Source organism: Pimephales promelas, chromosome 10, assembly GCF_988280905.1.
Source record: "Pimephales promelas chromosome 10, fPimPro1.hap1.1, whole genome shotgun sequence".
In the NCBI taxonomy this organism is placed as follows: Eukaryota; Metazoa; Chordata; class Actinopteri; order Cypriniformes; family Leuciscidae; genus Pimephales; species Pimephales promelas.
In genome coordinates, this window is record NC_142778.1 from 26,344,485 (window position 1) to 26,364,274 (window position 19,790).

Genomic DNA, 19,790 nt, shown 5'->3' on the forward strand with positions numbered 1-19,790 from the left:
AGGAAGATGTGTTCAGAGTTTTGACGACCGGATACGGCAAAAGTTATATCAACTAGCTCCGCTGGTGGGAAAACGCATGGGACTCACTCAGCCACAGCCGTTCGTTGCTCTGTTTGGTTACCACTATCCTATGGCGTGCAGAGGGATATTGAAAGACAACCTTTTATCCCGCCCCTCGGATTGAGGTATGCCAATTGTGAGTTCCCAGACCTAACATCTTGATGTAGTTCTGGCTTAGCAGGCTATATTTAAAGTATAATCATGGGGCTTCCGAGAATGCCCTTTTATGTTTTAAATGTAAATGAAATGCAATTCATAGTTTGCTCATGCCATACATCTGACTGTATTTTACAGTAAAATTATAACCAACTTTTCACCATATGGTACGGTAACTTAATTAACTTTCCAACTTTCATTTGGACTTTGTTCTGCCCTGACCATGCATTTCATGCTGTGCTTTCTGGACTTCAGTTCCCTCGCTGCCTCATTAAAAATGACCGGCATCAGATACATCTCTCCAATGCCCACTCGGACCTCGGAGTTGAGTTCTGCCTCACTGTAAGCGCCGCTGCATATTTCTTAATGGATCCCCACTATTCTTCAATTCTTCCTTTTACTTTCTCCAGTGAGTCCCGATTCTTTCATTTTATTGCGCTCTCTCATTCTCACTTCGACTCTAGCTCTCCATCTTTATCTCTCTCTCTCAGCTGTTCCTCTCATTTCCTCACTTGCTCTATCCCTTTCTCATTTTCTTTGCTTTCTCTCGCAAGGCCCATTAAAACCGGATCTGTATCATCCATCAAACGCTTGCAGACAGATTCCACCTATTTCATTAGGTAGGAGATAAAAGATGCCCACTGCTCTGTGCTTCTCTGAGCTATGAGCAGAAGACAACTTTTGTTTGTCTACCATCGACGCTGTTTTAATTGTGTATCTGTGTGTGAAGGCTGTCGTTTGTACTTTGGATCAAATTCTTGTCTTCTTGACTAGTCTCAGCCACTTAATATGGAATTTGTGTTCTACATCAACCATATCTGGGCACTTCGTTTTAAGCATTTTTTTTTTTTATTTTTTTTTTTGTGATATTGACTAAATGAACAATTTTGTTTATTTGATAAGAAATCAAGGTAAATCTCACTTGTGATCAAAATATGTTTCATATAATTGTGAGTACTGTGCATGAAATGTCACCTATGAAATTAGTCTTAGCAAGACATTTATTAAACAGAATACATAATTTGATGTGGTGAAAGTGACTCTTTTGGAATTGTCATGATGAGGAAAAAGGAAGGATATACATGTATATATATATATGAAGAGTTCAGATGCAAAAGCCTCTAAGTGCCATTTGAAATTTTCTTCTAGAATGATCATTTTTATCAAGCTTGTATATTTAAATTCAGTGATTTCATTTAAATGGCAATGATAATTACCTATTAATTGTTATTTAAGTGAAATTACTGAACTTAAATATACAAGTTTGATAAAAATCATCATTCAAGAATATAATTTCAAATGGCATTTAGAGGCTTTTGCATCTGAACTCTTCATATATACTTTATATATACTTTATATTTACATTTTATGTGTTGTATACACACAATTGTACATTGTTAGGAGACATAAACTAGAGTAAAAAAAGTTTTAAGATATTTGATTCTTTTTTTAAAGCCCACAGGGCCAAAAGTGCCCATAATTGGGTGACACTTGATTTTGACATCATTGTGGCATTCTTGAAGACACAAGGTCATCTGTGTCCTCCTTTATACACTTAGGTATAAACATCAAGTTAAAGTGTACACGTGACCTTTCACCCTCTTTGTGGTGAGATGAAGATGACAGTAAAGCATCAACATTAAAAATGAATGACAGACAGGAAGCAAGAGGAGGTTTGCTGAAATGCATTTGCTAAAAAGAGTCCAGCCTGTTAATGCGATGGATTGTTGAAAGTGTGTGTGTGTGTGTGTGTGTGTGTGTGCGTGTGGCCTGCTAACCTTACATTAGATGGCAATATCCAAAATAAAAGATGGCAATATCGAAAAATCATTGTCCTTGTGTGAAAATTGTTGGTCCCCTTGAGAAAAACAGCTTATATACTATGTTATGTTTTTTGAAAATGTTAAAATGCAGAAAGTTTTCTGTGATGGGTAGGGTTAATGTAAAAGGATGGAAAATACACACAGAATACAAATCATTGTATGGAAAGTCCCCATTAAACATGAAAACACAGTGTGTGTGTGTGTGTGTGTGTGTTGCATGACTCAGTAGTCCTGTCCATTTCTTTTTGTGTCTTGTGGGGGCAAATAGCTGACAGTGGTGGGATCTTAGCTCCTACAGGCTGCACTGCAGTATATCTTAATTCAGAGAGAGATGCAGTAAAAGAGACCGTCAAGCTAAATAATTCATTCAAGTCTTGTGGCTGTACATCCTGCTTTTTTATTATGCCGCTCTCTGAAATATTTGAGTCGTGGCATTGAGCGGTCAGATATTTTTGACTAATGACTGCTAAGATGCACTGTTGCCCATGCAGTACTACTTTATATGGCTTTTATCACTCTGCAGTCTCTCTTTTCACAAGAATAATTAATTGGCGTAGATATCAGAAATTGGAGCACTTAGTGGTAAGTCTGTAGACACACTTATTTGGTCAATAATACAAATGTATACACTTTTTAGCATTTTTTTCCTGCCCTTTTATTCATTTACTTTTTGGGCCCTATTTTATAGATCTAAAACGGTCGACAGTTTAACTCTGGGGGAGTTGTAAAATGAGCCTATTTCCAAAAAAAAAGTGGAGTATCCCTTTAAGGCTTGAAGTTAAAAATTAAATGCATTGAGTACATGATTTAATTAAAGGGATACTCCACTTTTTTGGAAATAGGCTCATTTTACCACTCCCCCAGAGTTAAACTGTTGGGTTTTACCATTTTCAAATGTATTCAGCCGATTTTCTGATATTTAGAAGAATATCAGTAACCAGACAGTTTCTGTTCTCATTGACTTCCATAGTATATTTTTTTTCCTACTATGGAAGTCAATGAGACCAGAAACTGTCTGGTTACTGATATTCTTCTAAATATCAGAAAATCAGCTGAATGGATCCCAAAACGGTAAAACTCAAACTCAACTGTTTAACTCTGGAGGAGTTGTAAAATAAGCCTATTTCCAAAAAAAAGTGGAGTATCCCTTTAATAATGAAAGTATAAAATATAAATGTTGAAAGTCATGTTGAGAAATGATTGACCTAACAAAAAGTTTCTTGAAACCTTAAAATCAACCTCACAAAAGATCCCGTATTTGAAGAAACCCACATTTATGAACAGACAGATTCACCTTCCTGCATTATAATCCCACATCCTGCTGTAGTTGTTGATTCATTGTTCTGCTCTGACTTTGAAATGTCTAATCTCTCTTTTTTTTTTCCTTCACACCCACTCTTTCACCTTCATCTGTACATTGTCTGTTTTTGTCTTGGTGGCACTTTTTCCCCCTATCTCGTTAACACGAGTTTCACGCCCTTCCCTTTCAATGTGAATTATGTAATTGAATGAATTGTGCAGCACATCCTGGATCTCTGCAGTCTTTACGCTGTCATGGTGCGGCACAAATGGCTGCATTGTCATAGCAGGTAAATCTTGCATTGGCACAGCTTCGTTGTTTGGGGAATCCCTCCTGCAGTGTCTGTGTGTGTGTGTGTTCTCTTTGCTGTGTCCATGGCTTACTGTCAGTGTGTTGCGTAGTCTTATGTAACCCGTATCTGAGTTGCTTTTAGTCCTCTTCTCTCTCTCTCTCTCTCTCTCTTTCATCTAGCATTTCTCTCCCTCTCCTGCATGCCTAATGCTTCCTCATAACTCCAGAATCCCTGATGAAATACTGGTCAGTGCTGACAAGCTGTCCGTTGTGTTTTTGGCATAATCGTTGACATGAGGGTAAGATTTCATCATACAGCAGAGAATACATCACTTAACATTGATGCGGTGGTGTGGACGCATGTGTTAAGAGTTACTTAATTGGTTCTGAGTGACCTCACACATCCCTTGAAAGTGGACTGTGGCTTCTTATATTGGTTTGACTAGTTTAATACCACATAAATTTCCCTTATGGCGGACGACCTTTAAATAGCTTTGCAATCATTAGTATTTTATATTAAATAAGTAAATGACTATGTTTTATATTATTGTTTTTTAAAGATTAACTTTAAGTGACCGTTTGATGATTGTTACTAATGATCTGATATTTATAGCAGAAATTGGGGAAGGTGTGCACAATTAAATATCTAACATGTATCCAATTTATATTGACTGATACTATATATTAAACATCTTTGCAGATAGTTGAAATGTGTTAAATTGAATTGTATGTATATAAGCCCTAGTGTTTCCTGTGTTCATGGTCAGGTCTTGTTCTTCCGTGGTTGTGTCATTGCTCTCAGTTCTGCTCCTATAGTCTTCCATGTGTTCCCTAAGGTTTGGATGTCACTTTTTATTGTAAACCTGTGGTAAAACATCGATGCTATGGGTTTTAAATCTTTAAGTAAACAGAATAAATGCCAGCAAATGGTCGCTTTTGTCATGTTCGTTTCAGATTCGTTTTATGGTAAAACTTCCATTTATCTGTGAAATGATGGGTCTGTTTGGCCCGACGGTGGAAACACAGCATGGTTTTGTGCTCGGTGCTGCTGGTCCAAGGCTTTTAGCCAAACACGGCCATTTAAGGCCTTGGTTCACACTGGCCTGACAGTGGAAACGCGGCTATTAAATACCTTTATCTGCTTTCCTTCATCTCAGAGTGCACCTGTGTTACAGTACTAGTATATTGTAAATCTTTAATTCAAAGCTGAAGTCCTGACGGTTATGACCGGTTAATCTCTTTGCTTTATAAACATTTGTGTGTCTGTTGCAGGCTCAGGGGGCATGACTGTAGATAAACTTCTGTTTTCTCAGCGCAGCTGGGAAACGTGATAGAGCTTTCTGCATGAGCCCTCCCTCCATTGCCACCTGCACTTACCGCATTTAGCTGGAAGATGACTGAAGGCACAGGTGGACCTAAATAATTGCCTTTGCAAAGCGATCTCGATGTCATTTCCTGAGGTTAGAAAATGGTTAAGGATGACTTGTGAACTCAAACAGAATAGACATTCAGGCTGCAGTCTGATTTCCATTATACGAGAGTAGATGTTAAAACTTCATGCTGATTTGTACTCGGCTTTCGCCAAGATAAGCACAAACTAAGACGTAACTTTACATCAAACTATGCTTCTCTATCCATTTACACTGCTTTCCATATGGTGACTCTCCTTCTGTCTGGGGTTAACGGCAGCAGTGTACTTGGTGCGTTAGCTCACACAATGGCTGCAGCTACAGTGTGGTCTCCCCAGTGGACCAGCACGACAACCGTCTTGATTGAGCCGAGTAGGGAACATCTTTAAGGCCAATTTATACTTCTGCGTAGGGTGCGCGCGGTAGGTACAGCGTAGCATACGCACAGACGCGTCCCATACCGCGTACCCTTCGCCGTAGCCTGACGCGCACCTCCTCAAAAATGTAACTACACGCCGCAACGACACGGACCGCAAGATCTGTGATTGGTCGGCTTGGTAGCATCGCATTTCCTCCTACGCATTTCCACACGTACCATCTCCTCCGATGTCTTCTCTCATTTCTGCCTTTCAGTTTTAGTAATTTCACTAAAGTGAACTGTTTTTCCACCTCAATAAGCTCCAACTCCAACATGATCGGCTCTCTTTCAGTCTTGTAGTAACCTAGCCGCGAGGAATCTAAACACAGTGGAACATTAAAACCCTCCACCGCCAACTAGTGTTTCGGAGCACTACTGCAGAGCAACCAAGACCTGAACGCAGAAGTATAAATGCTCACAACGGCTTCGCCTACGTGCGTAGCCAACACCGTACACTACAGAGTACCCTCGACGCAGAAGTATAAATTGGCCTTTAGGGTCTTCAAGTGGGCACCTTGCATCCTCAATGTTTCGTCGACTAGTCCACGACACCTCAAGAGTCCCAGAGTCAGCCCCCTCCGTCCCCCACTCAACTCAGCACAGCTTACTGACCTCTACATCCCTCCTGCTGCTGAGGTTGCTCCTTCCTCGTAGTTCACATGTGACCTAACCACAATCTCATAATCTCTCCGCAACCCAACCATACGCGCCAACCCGTTTGACTAAGGCTGTCCAGCCCCACTGTCTTCGTTAAAGTAGGTTCAGTGGTAACGGTTCCGTATGGCATACTACCTACCGTAAAACACAAAATCTGCCCAAACACCACCCCTCATTCATGCAATATACACAGGAACGTAATAACTGTAATCACTATGCAAACTGTACAAATAAAGAGACAATGCTTTCACACTCAAACTTTCAAATTTTCCCCTCTGATTTTATGGCCACTTAGATCACTTAGTTTATCACAGAGAACGATTAAGATTTTGTAGGATAATCCAGACACATGCACACACATTGCGCGAAGGTGATCTGTATGACCATCAGTGGCAAAGCAGCTGGACAGGGGCAAAGTGTGATAAGCAGGGATTGTGTGAAGAAAATCGGGCCTCTGTTCAATAATGGCTTCAAATATCGACCAGTATACACCATCAACAAGACAGCTGAGAGGAAGATAGGCAGCTTTAAATGACTGATAATCCCTAGTGTACGTGCTCTCTGATGTGGTTGGGACCATATCATAGTTTGCGATGAACAATGACTGACCTTGTAGCTGAAAACTTGGTGTAGCTAACATGGAATTTATTGTGTGCTAAAAAATAAAGTTAAAACTAAGATGAAAACTATTAATCTAAAAGCTTTTTTGTAATCTCTCACAAGCTCTCCGCAACCCAACCATACGCGCCAACCCGTTTGACGAAGGCCCCGTCCACACTACTGCGTTTTCCTTTAAAAACTGAGACCTTTTTCTACGTTAGCACCTCCCATCCAGACTAAAACGGAAAAGACGAAGACCTAAAACGGAGAAGTTTAGAAACGCTGCAGCTCCGTTTTGCGTTTTGAATCTCCGGAGGGCGTTTTAAGTGTAGATGGGACAAAACGGAGGACTTTACAAGCGATGACGCAGAGGCTCACGCTCGGCTCTATGATTGGGTGTCATCAGTCATGACGTACCCTTCCCCGATTCGTCTACCGCTGTTTACACTGGCACGCGCATGCCCAGTGTTGGTGAATAGTCACGTGATCCGCGTTTTCAGTCGTTTTAATGTGGACGGAGATCAATTCTAATACGCAGATAAAACGCTGGTGTGGACGGAGATCGTATTCGTTTTAATTCTCCGTTTTTAAACGAAAACGCAGTACTGTGGACGGGGCCAAAGGCTGTCGAGCCCCACTGTCTTCGTTAAAGTAGGTTCAGTGGCAAAGTTTCCGTATGGCATACTACCTATTGTAAAACACAATATCTGCCAAAACACCACCCCTCATTCATGCAATATACACAGGAACGTAATAACTGTAATCACTATGCAAACTATACAAATAAAGAGACAATGATTTCACACTCAAACTCTTTTCCCCTCTAGTTAAAGTTATAAAACGACTTATAAAAAGAGCACATTAAAACGACTGATTATTTGGTGAGTCTGCAAACACTGACCCTAATATGTTATTTTCAAGTTTTAGACCGACTGTCAGAAATCTCGGTGTGACTTTTGATAGTAGCCTGAAATTTGACAAACAAATTGATAGTGTGGTAAAAGCAAGTTTTTTTCAGCTACGTCTATTAGCAAAGGTCAAACCTTTTTTAAATCGTTCGGATCTTGAGAAAGCTATTCACGCTTTTATTAGCTCAAGATTAGACTACTGTAACGCACTTTACGTGGGAGTATCACAGTCATCACTCAGGCGCCTTCAGCTGGTACAGAACGCAGCAGCTCGTCTTTTAACTAATACACGCAAGCGTGAGCATATAACCCCAATTCTTTCTTCGCTTCACTGGCTTCCGGTTTCTTTTAGAGTTGATTTTAAGATTTTACTGTTTGTTTTTAAAGCTCTCAATGGGCTTGCTCCACCGTACATGACTGACATGCTAACCTTACGAGAATCAAACAGGACTCTCAGGTCAACAAATCAACTTTTGTTGGTTGTCCCAAGGACAAGGTACAGACGATGGGGTGACCGGGCCTTTTCTGTAGCTGGGCCAAGACTTTGGAACAAGCTACCTGCCGATTTACGAACTATCACGGAATTAGGCCCTTTTAAAGCTAAGCTTAAGACTTATTTATTTAGACTGGCTTTTATATCATAACTTTGTTGACTCATTCTGTGCCATTTTGCATTGTATTATTGTTGTTCTTTTTTTAATTGTTATTTTGGAAAGCACTTTGGTTCACCTTGAAAAAGGGATGTAAAGGGCTATATAAATAAATGTTGATTGATTGATTGATTATACTCTGCTGTATGTAAATGTTGGTCCCTATATTGGTTAAAAAACAAACAAAACTGCATGCAATTTACGTAAGAACAATGTTTTGGCTGTGTTTCGGCTCTACTTGTCTCTGCGGATGAATGTGGAACTTTCTCATAACTAAAAAAAGAGAGATATTATCATACTGCTCAGAACATTCACTACTTGGAGAAATTTAGATGGAAAGGAGCTTAAGCTGAAGGTATTACTGTAGCTTTAATAGACAGGGTACTTCCTTGAAAATATTTTCCAGCACAGCGCTACAACAACCCATAATAATGACCCTACACAATAGATAACGCTTTACAAAGAACTCTGTTAGAGAGCTACATGGCAATTTATCTGTTCAATAAGATGCCTTATGCCGAGTTTACTACACGATTTTAGGCCTGATATTCACTCGCCGACAGATTTTGTGAGATCGCTGACAATCAAAGTGATTCTCTGGAGGTTTGCAATTCCTTGTCAACCTTTCTTGGTCATTGTGACAACTTACCAATACCACAAGCGGATAAAGGGGAAAAGTAGCCGGATTTTATAGATATTAGACGCGCACTGCGCGTGACATTTGTACGTAATTTCCCATGAAACCCCTTGACTGGTCTAAAATATAAATACTTATAATAGGCTTACCATAGTGAATTAGAGTAAGACAAAATATGTTTTGGATGAAGGACTGAAGATGTATTGATTTGTTATTAAAATTTTGTTCATTTTATACATACAACAGTTACATAGTGTACCTTTTAATCACTCTTTTTTTTATTGCTTCAGTACCTCTATCCTAAAGGGGTGATTAACTGAGAAATCAAATTTTCCTTGAGCTTTTGACATCCAAGAGGTCATCATATTATAAGAATATCCTGTAAGTTTCAGAACTGAAAACGTCCTTGTTAGTCCAATAAAAGCTTTATTGACACCAGGCTCAGCAAACGACTCATTTTTCAAAGTGGGGAACTATGACGTCAAAGAGGATACAACACAACCCCCGCAGAAGAAGGTCAATGCCTACTTCAACACGGCCGGTTTAGCCTCCCACCGATTCACGCATTACACGCATAGCTAAATAACATAGATGCCTACCTCGTGATGACAAACCGGATCGAGTTACCGAGCAATACAGAATATTGTGCAGTGCCTGGTTGTGGAAGAAGACAGTCGCTGCATATATGCTTCCTCTGGATTTCAATAGGACTGCATGGATAAACTTTATTTTTAATGACGTTCCAGCTGATGAGGTAAAACGTTGTCCGTCATTTCACTGAGGATTGTTTTGTGAACAAGACTGGATTTGCCGATTAAGAGTAAAGAATAACGGTGCTGTGCCGTCTATATTGGATCTGACCGGAATTGTGCAACACACAGACTCTGGGTCGAACATGTATGGGGGAACCATTCCGGTTGCCATTTTAAAACTTTGGACGTTTTCAAAACAATTTCCCCCAAGAGCATCAACGGGTGAGTTGAAACTCATTATAATATGCAAAACTGTTTTCCACTCACAGCAGTGGGCGTTTTACTTCCAAGTCTTCAGTGCGAGACGTCCATAAAAACCAAGCGTTTTTCAGCTAGGCTCAAAACTAGGGTACAAAATAGCCTATTACTTATTAATCTTGAAGCGAAGCGAACGTCATAAGTTGACCTCAGACAACAATGTAATAACATTTAAAAAGCCAGCTCATGACCCCTTTAATATTCACGAGTTGCAGTACTGCCATTGCATGACATCACAATCAGCGGATTACAGTATCAGCTCTCCTATTTGAAGCATTGCTGTTGGCTACCTAGAGTAATCTTGCTGTGCTGTGATTGCAGTATGCTCTACTTTTGGTTGTTGCGATAAAGTTCCAATGCCGGAAGCTTGTGGACGATGTTAAGAGTTAATCCAAGAGTCGCCACCCTCTTTAACCCAAGGGTGCTTTGTGTGAGAAAAGCATCGACCTTCATGGATCCCAAAAGGCCACACTCTAGTGCTGTGGATTACTAAGGTTAAACTAATCATTCGACTTTGTGTTGTCAGGCAGTCAAACCCCTAGTGACATCTCTCATGGCATCTTCACAGATGTTCAACCTCTTAAGTATTTTCTCAGCGCAAGCTGTTTTAGTCATTCCCCTCGGGGTCAAATGCTTAATTACCACTCCTGGTCCCCTACCTAATTATCTTTTTCATCTAATTTAAAGTCACTTATTGGTAGAATCTCGATCGATTACCTATTTCCAACACGAAATGTTATCCGGCCAAGGGCAAACCTTGGGGCGACCCATCACACTATCATAGTTTTCTCAATGATGCATTGCTGTAAAGTTGCATCAGTCCATCATGGCTGTCAGAGCTCACCAAGGTTACCTGTAGGTTATGGAAACATTTGGGTCAGGGTGTTCGAAGTGGGACTTTTGTGCTTGACCTCTGCCTGTTCCAGATGTTTCCTCATAATCCCATCAAGCTGTTTCACACCAAACTTGACGCATGCATGTAAAAAGCACTTTTCCTAGATACACAGCTTCACTAATTAACCCAGAATGTTGCTAATTAAAATTCAGAGAGCTCCACATGGATGTTAATGTAGATAGACTGGTCACACTTGGCAGGAATTAAGTGCATGCTATGGGTGCACATGCATGAAATCCAATGCAAAGTAGTGTGCGTATCACTGTATTGCATGAATATTCATTAAGTGGATCAGCTCAGAGTAGTTTTGATTGTGTCAGTCAAAAAGACAGAAGGTTCATTAGAACCTTATCGTGGATAAATTGTGTGCGTGAGAGATAGAAAGAACTGCTTAATATAAATAGAATGGTCACACTTGACAGAAAGTATGTTGAACACATGCATACTAATCATCAATGCAGTGTAGTATCACCACGTTGTATAAATATTCATAATGTGCATCAGGTCTGAGTAGTTGTGGTTATGTCGGTCAAAAACACTACGAAAATAAGAGCTGTACTGAATATTTAGGAGGCAGAGGTGGAGTCAAGACTGTAGGTTATTGATAGGTCAACGAGTGTGTGTGTGTGTGTGTGTGTGTGTGTGTGTACTTAACATGCTATTTCTGAACAGTTCTGGGCATCTGTTCTTAAGCATGCCTACTTTAATTAGTGTTCTCAAAACCCAGAAACCCTGTGCAACCACCATAGATGGCATCCACACATTGGCAGGGACATAAAAAAAATAATTCCCAGCACATTATAAATCTCATCAGGCTCTTTTCAAAGTATTAAATGAATACAAGTGCCATTTAAAAGCCTACAATTTTAACTTTTCTCAAATGTATTCATTCTGTCTGAAAAGTTGATTTATTAGGCCTAAAGTATTATTGCAACAAATGTCAATCTAAAATGCATATGAAATGGCTCCGGAACTCTGTCCTGTCTTGGCTGCACTCGAGAAGGTGACGTCACTTGACATGCTTACAGTCCTGTTCACACAGCCAGCAGATGCCAGATTAGCCAGAGCCGATACTATATAGTAGACATACTACACACACATCCATGCATACATACATACTTACTTTTGACTATATTTGCCTATGTATCGGATGCTCACCAGTAATTTTGTGAAATATTACAGTTTTTCAAAAAAAACAAAAACGTTTCTAATTTAATACATTTTAAAAATGTAATTTATTCCTGTGATGAAAACACCTTTTTATGTTTTTAATCAGCCTTTACCTCAGACTTCATTGTCACAATCCTTCAGAAATATTGTGAAATATGATTATAGTTTAGCATATTAGAATGAAAGATAATGTGAATGATCTTATCTCCCCAAACGCTGCATGTATTTACTTATTTTAAAAAATATATATATTTTTAAGCCCATCTAAATCGGTCCAATGGCGGTATCCCATAGAACGGGTGAAGGTCTTAGTTCCAATTTAACTTATCTAACTGCAAGCATATTAGAATGAAAGATAATGTGAATGATCTTATCTCCCCAAACGCTGCATGTATTTACTTATTTTAAAAAATATATATATTTTTAAGCCCATCTAAATCGGTCCAATGGCGGTATCCCATAGAACGGGTGAAGGTCTTAGTTCCAATTTAACTTATCTAACTGCAAATTATCACAACCTAGAGTTTTGGTTAGAATGCCAATTGGTTAATGGTCATTTATATAATAGTTTAGCAGCACATTTGATTATTCTTTTACTTTTCATATTAGAAAGCTATGTTGCTTTGAGGTCCTCATGCCTTCTGTTTAATGCGGGTCTCGGGATCACAAGCTCGTCAGTTTTGGTCAGTAAACAGAGGTAATTGGCTATATATCTGAGATGGTCGCATTCACGCATACAATCAAAGACACAAATTATTACTGTTCACTTCTAATTATCTATATGTTTGTATGTGTCTAATGCTTTGGCAATATTGTGCTATTTTACACATTCATGCCAATAAAGCTAATTTGAATTTGACACTTTGGTATAGCCCCTGTGGTTTTGCATACACTTTAATTTAAAGTAACGTTTACTTCAGGCAGAGGTATGGCCACTACTGCAGATATAAGTAGACCAATCCAGCTTTGGATTGGCCATGCCGTGGTTTCCCACATACACTTATCTAAAGTAAAATTTAATTAAAACAGAGGTAAGATTTAGATTGGTCAAGCAGCATTTTTGGTGTTCTATTCGGAAATTCACTTCTTGTCTTTGCGAACCAAGCACACTTAAATTAGTGCCAAATATTAGTTGTTACTAATCTGACACAGACTTGCTGTAACATACAAATCCGTTTAATCTACTTGGGAAAACAATTTCACAGCCAATCAGGATAAAATCAAATATTTACAATTTATTATGTCAGGTAAATGTATCATGTCAATTTCATAATCAGTTCAAAGATAATAAATACAACACACCAAATGCTCTGGAATAAAGAGAAGAGATGTGAACCTGACAGAAGATACATGATGCTGAGTGTCTTGCCCACACTCCGCAGCACGGGTTAATTTGAGCTATAAATCGTTCTGAGCCTTTAATTGCATTTCTTTTTATAGACATTTCTTTGACATGGAAACATTTGCTAATAATGGGAATTTGTATTCAGAGTTTACACTTTTTGGGCAGGATGCAATTTGCCTGGAAGACACACCCTTCTCTGTGTGCAAGTTATCTCTAAATTCTTAAAAACTTTCTTACGTTTTGGTTTAATTCTTTGGGAATGAGACATTTGTACTAGTCGCGCTGAGGCATTTAAAATGATACCAAACATGTATAATACTGTATAAACCATATAGAATTTTGGTGATCTCGGCATGAGAGAGAGAATGATTGAGGGAAGAGGGAAAGATATGTAAATTAGGATGATTCAGTGGTGAGCCTTAAAAAGTGATGAGTTTATATGTTAATTTCCTGTTTTTTTCTGAGAGTAGCCCTCTCTCATTGAGTGTGCAGCTTATGGGCAGAGCCAGCAAAATTGGACAGGGCCCTTGTTTCAACCTCTACATCCAGCCACGGACAGAATATAAGAAAGGCTTCATCAGGCTACAGACCTTGGGAACAAAGGTTTCCCCAAAGGTTCCTTATGCCTCCCCGCATAAAGCAGTAGGGGGGTAAAACCTCTTGTATCTGCAGATGTTGTGGCCTGAAAGCTTCAATGATGTGAGTTTTTTTTTTTTTTTTTTTTCAGAGAATAATACAAAGGTTAGGCCAAACCTACGACATTGATAGATCCTATTGTAATTGATATGTTTGATCTGTGGACATCTGAGAAGAAAAGGCTCTGCTCTTGTTTTTTGCACCTTTATACTCTGTTTTGAAGTGTGACCGTTCCGTTGAATGCCACCAGTGGATAACAAGACGTTCTGGAGCATGACAGGTTATAGCTTGCACATCAGCCAGGATGAAGGATGATGACATTTTATAAGTGATATCTATGGTGTTCTGGTTGTTTGCAGGTCTAAAAAAAAAAAATCTATGACATTCTGGCCCAAATTATGGTTTGGATGACCTGTTCTGTGTAATTTTTGGTGTGTTGTGTCTTTTATATTGTCTGTCAGTTCATTTGTTTACAAGAATAACAGCAGATCTATCCTCAAGGAACAAGCAGTGATCTGTTAGTTGTGTACATGTGAGAAAGATTTAGGGGTTGCTTTTTCTTGTACTTTCCTTCCTAGCTTAGCACTTAAAGGTGCTATATGTAATTTTCTTCTAAAATGAAACTTTTCTCTAATGTGAAGTGGTTGTCGTTACACATTACAATGATCCACTTGTCGGGTTTTGCTATTATCTCTGAAGGCCAGTATTCCTATATCTATGTGAAGTCTCCGGGTCGGATTTTCTGCGAAATCCATCGGATGTGACGTGCATGCGCGTTCCCGAGCCTCTCTCCTTTTTATATACAGTCTATGCGATGGCACTGCAGCTTACAAAATGAGTCTGATAACATCAGAAAACAACCTGCCTCCAGCACAACACAAACTCCACATAAATATAAAAAACAAAACAAAAATGTATCTGCCGAAGTTCGTCAGGCCAAACATGAATGAAATCGACTTAGGACGAAAACACGGATCAACTTCGGCGGAGCGTTTGAATTATGGAGAGACCTCCGCTATTTTTTTATTGTGATAAATTACAAGTTTTCAGATATGCTGAAATAATGTAACTGTAATGAAATAGCTAAAGTAAAGAAAATCTGAAACATCCCAGATAGAGGCCGCTAAAAAATACATATAGCACCTTTAACTTTTATGTGATTTCCGAGGCTTTCTAATTCCTGATCCTATCTGTACTCCCATTTGAAGCTGTGAGTTTTCTGATAATATGATCCATTAATTACACAACCACACACATTGAGATGTCCTTTACAACACAATCATGCTAATGTTTCCGAACAGCGGATGGCTAGGCAGCCACGCTACAGTACTGGTGCCTGTCAGGTATTTATACAAGTAATCAGAGCATAAAACCTACTAAATGACATCTTGTGCTGTGGGCTCTCTACCACTCAATATGATACTCCAGTCAGAGCTGTAACAAATAGGGCTATTATTTAGCTATCAATTCTCTGGAGCTGATGTCAGCTCATTTAAGGATCCTGTGCTATCAGTATGGGAGAGAGACAGGTAGTCATTGATCTTGTCAGAATGTCTTACATGGTACGTGATCACTAATGTATAGATGGCCAATGTGACAAAGAAGCCTGTCTTCACTATCCTGTGTCTTTTTTGTCTCCTTACTGGTATTTGAGAGACTGGACAGAACAGGTCCTACATTCTGAAAATATTTCTATTTTGATAATAATTAGAGAAGATCACTACACTCTTAAAAGGACATCTATCTATCTATCTATCTATCTATCTATCGATCGATCGATCGATCGATCGATCGATCAATCAATCAATCCATCAATCAATCAATCAATCAATCAAAAGACATCCCACCCCTCCTGGAAGTTCTGGGAGTCTCCCTGATTCCTGCAAATTATAAAACATTTCCCCAAAATCGAGCGTGTGGGACAGTAACACTGTTTCCACTTGGTATTAAGATGGTGATGATCAGCCAACCAAGACAGATTACTATTTTCACATGGTATTACAGTTTTTCTCAGTCGCTTTGGTGCATTTCTCACATCAATATTTACATTTGCACAAAAGTTAATGCAGTTCTCAAAACAATTAGTACAAACTGCAAAACTTAGTTGATAACCTGCAAAAGTGTGTCACTTGCTCAAAATGGATAACTCATTCCTCAAAAGCAAGTATTCATGTCATTGAAAGTGTCAGTGTCGTCAAGATGAAAAGTACATCTGTTTATGAACAAGATAGTCAAATGGCTTTGTCATGTTTTCATTATGACAGTTTACTCTGTAAGTGTTTGCCAATACAAAAAAGTCAGATCTTGGTGACAGTATACCTGGAAATACTCAAGACAGTCCTATAAACTATTTGCACAGGCATTTGAAAACTACAGTAAAGTTTCACATTACTGTATTTACAGTATGTAGTGAGGTACGGTAATTGAGTACAAGACACTGAATATGTATGTTTCAAATTTTTACTGCATGCTCTTTGCAATTCTACAGTAATTTGTTTACAACATTGTGCAAAAGAAAAAAATACACCCTTATTTACAACAAACATACTGTAAACTCCCTTTGGGTAGATCGGTGCACAACTGTAAACAATATCACAGTACATATTGGAACTGAACAAACAACATATACATATACTGTAAATCATTCATGCACATCTCTTCTCATCAGTGAAAGCTGAGGTTCACCTGTGAGAAATTGTTCAATTTAGGATAAAAAAGGTTTTTTTTTAAAGATAAAAAAAATTGCTTGACGGATTTTGACCCACTAGTTCAACATTTTTGTATGTGATGACTCAAGCAATGAAATGAGGACTATTAGTTTTATATGGAATGACTATTCAACATTCACAAGTATAGTTAATTTGGATTGATATGACATAAGCAAATGATAATGCTATAAAACAGCAGTGAGTTGTATGAAAGCAATTGATGCATGTCCAAAAGCATTAGCAATTTGTTGGAAGGAATGAGAAACTGCAACTATGATGTGCACAAATGACTAAATGTTGTGGAGGTTGAACTAACTGTTGTGCAAATGTAAATAGTGATGTGAGAAATGCACCAAAGCGACTGAGAAAAACTGTATCACACATTTCAAATATGTCTCCTGTGACCACTTGCGTTCAGATGTCCTATTATATCTACATCATTTTCACTTTATATACTGTATATGGAGATGTTATATTTCAATGGCGATTCGACATTTTCAGTGGCCATCACTTCAATTTTCAGTGTTTTTTCCAAAACAATAAAAAAAATTAACTTTTGTATATAATACATATTGCAATTACATTCATGGTTTTGTGTCTGTCTTTATTTTATGAGTGCTTAATCTTCACTGCTGAATGTTAGGCTGTCTTCCACTGTAGAACCTGGTCATTTATTTTATGGCTCTCTGGAAAATTGTAAATGAAATGTTGAGTTGTCGTAAATGGGTTTCTTTATATAATGCAGAATTGCAGAGAGAGGCATACAGGTTTCAAAGCTCATTTAACTTTTCATAGCGTGAAAGAGTTTGTGTGAGGTGTTGAGCATTGTGATATGCATACTAATGATAAAATGCTTCAAAGTTTCCCTTTTTTCTTGGGTAGTGTTATAGAGAAGATGCTTGGAGATATCTTTTTGTCTGTAAATGAAATGGAGGATATTTTAATGCATTTTTTTTATTTCTTTGTCTCTCTTTCAGATTTGGACCTTCGGTATTTCTGGAGCTGGAGTTCTTTTGAGGACTATCTGATGTTCTGCTTTGCCTTCATGTTGCTGTGTGCTTTCATAACATTCCTCTTTCTGGACTGGGTCCTATTTGTGGAGGCCCTGGGCTCTTTGGCAGTGATGTTTGAAGCCATGTTGGGCCTGCCTCAGCTGCTGCAGAACTACAACAACCGCTCCACCAGAGGCATGAGGTAAACAAGGGACAAACTATTATTGATCATTCTTTAAAATGCTTAATTTGGCCCCTTTAATTGTTGTGCTTAAAATGTTGCATTAAGGGTGTGTTCTATAGGTCTTTTAAAAAGAAAACCCGACTTGAGGCAAACCCGGTAATATTAGACCAGATTTCGTCCGGACGGCAATTTTTTTCTAACACGATTGGACCCGAAAGTTTGACCTTAACTGCATTTAGATGGTTTTCCACAAACTATCTAGCAACAGTACATTGTTTTTCCAAGTAGATAAAACGTAATCATAAGCATTATGTTTCACCTCAAATTATAAAGAAATGTATATGTATTTTAATATTAAGAAGCAAATCCCCAAACTCATTCTCGGAAATGGCTTGGGTATATGGGAAGTGAGCGCCTCTGATGGAGATCCAGACCTGTTATTTAGTTAAAACTATTTTAGATTGCTTAAGTCATCTGCAACAGCAAGAAAATGATTTATCAAAACTCAAAAGGTAAATACTATGCTGTAGCCTATATTTTCTAGATCATGAATAGTATATATTTATACCATTCACGACTCTCGCAGTGCTCTACGCCATTTTGAAAAGATCAAAGGTTATCTCATCTCGGCAACTCGTTCATCAAAATATTCTACGAGTTGCCCAGTGGAAAATACCGCATGAGGGGGTGTTCATGTGCATTTTACACGTCGGCTTTTGGTATTTACCATAATTACCATAGCACATGAACGCAGCATGAGTACAGGTGAGGAGACAAGAGAATCCTGGGAAGTGTAGTAAAGATAAAGACAGACATGTGCAGACGAGGACTGTGACAACAGAAACATTTCATTTAGCACTGAAATTGTTTGAAGCTACTGGAAAATGTACTATTTGCCCAGTATTGGTGAATATAATAAAATCCAAACTTGTAAAACAATCACTACAACAACACTACCGTCCATGTATGTCAATGAATGTCGATTGTAGCATTCAAAACATGTTACAGCCTATGCTACACAACCTTTTTGTTGTTGTTGCAGTTTTTGCCCATGTTGCCACAATGTGTATTAATGTCATCGGTGCAATGGCAGGTGGAAGGAGAGAAGGTTAAAATTCACACACAGTAATTGTTTGCATGACATGCCTCACTCACATCCCTCATTAAAAGCACATAATGAAGATTATTAAAATTAGACAGCTAATGAGCTTGTTAATTGATGTTACAGCCCACACTGCTCAAATCTGAAGACTCCTTGGTGAAACAAAGTTGACCTTACTGGTACTTTTTGAAAAAAGCCCAAAATGAGAGCAAGGGAGAATTTAGAGTAAAGCTAATATCTTTAGCCTCTGGCTATAGTCAGCATAATAATCACAATATCAGCTCCACCTTAGCTGAAGCCAGCACTTTTTTTTCTCTTTCTTTTTTTAAATAAATAAAGGGGAAAAGCCCTTCATCTCATAGTCTGTTCCACAGAACTTGATTTGACAAGTTCCTCTTTATGAGCCAAATTAAACATTGTAAGCACAGTTTAGGCTGAGAGAGGGAAAATGGAAGCCAATGTAAATGTAGTTTCTCCGGAAATCCATCTTTTTTCTGAACACAATAAATGTTTCAATGCCGTCGTGTGTAATGCCTTTGCCCTTGATGTGATTTCAGCGTCTGCAGGCGCCAAGGGCCTTCGACCAATCACTGTACTAGCATTTTTTTTTTTTTTTTGGCACATATGCATGTGTGAATTTATTGTTGGTGAAGCCTTTGGAAAAATGGTTCAGAGTGTATTTTTGAAGCTGTCCATCAACATATATCCGTGGAAGATAACTGTCACCAAGACAGTATGCCAGTGTTTGTTTGAGTATTTATATCAGCGTTTAAATATGTAATGAACCTTTTAACCTTAGAAGGCAGCACCCAAACATTTTTGGATTTGATCTAAAGTGA

The 19,790-nt window shown here is 38.6% G+C and overlaps 1 protein-coding gene across 1 annotated transcript in view; it reads left to right on the top strand.

The window, feature by feature from the left end:
• The window catches only part of LOC120462064 (solute carrier family 66 member 2), a 41,229-nt gene that overhangs the window by 12,219 nt on the left and 9,220 nt on the right, over positions 1–19,790 (top strand). Inside the window, exon 4 of the mRNA XM_039650500.2 lies at positions 17,651–17,867. Within this exon, the coding sequence (XP_039506434.1) occupies positions 17,651–17,867 (217 nt within the window). The remainder of the gene's footprint in view (positions 1–17,650; positions 17,868–19,790) is intronic.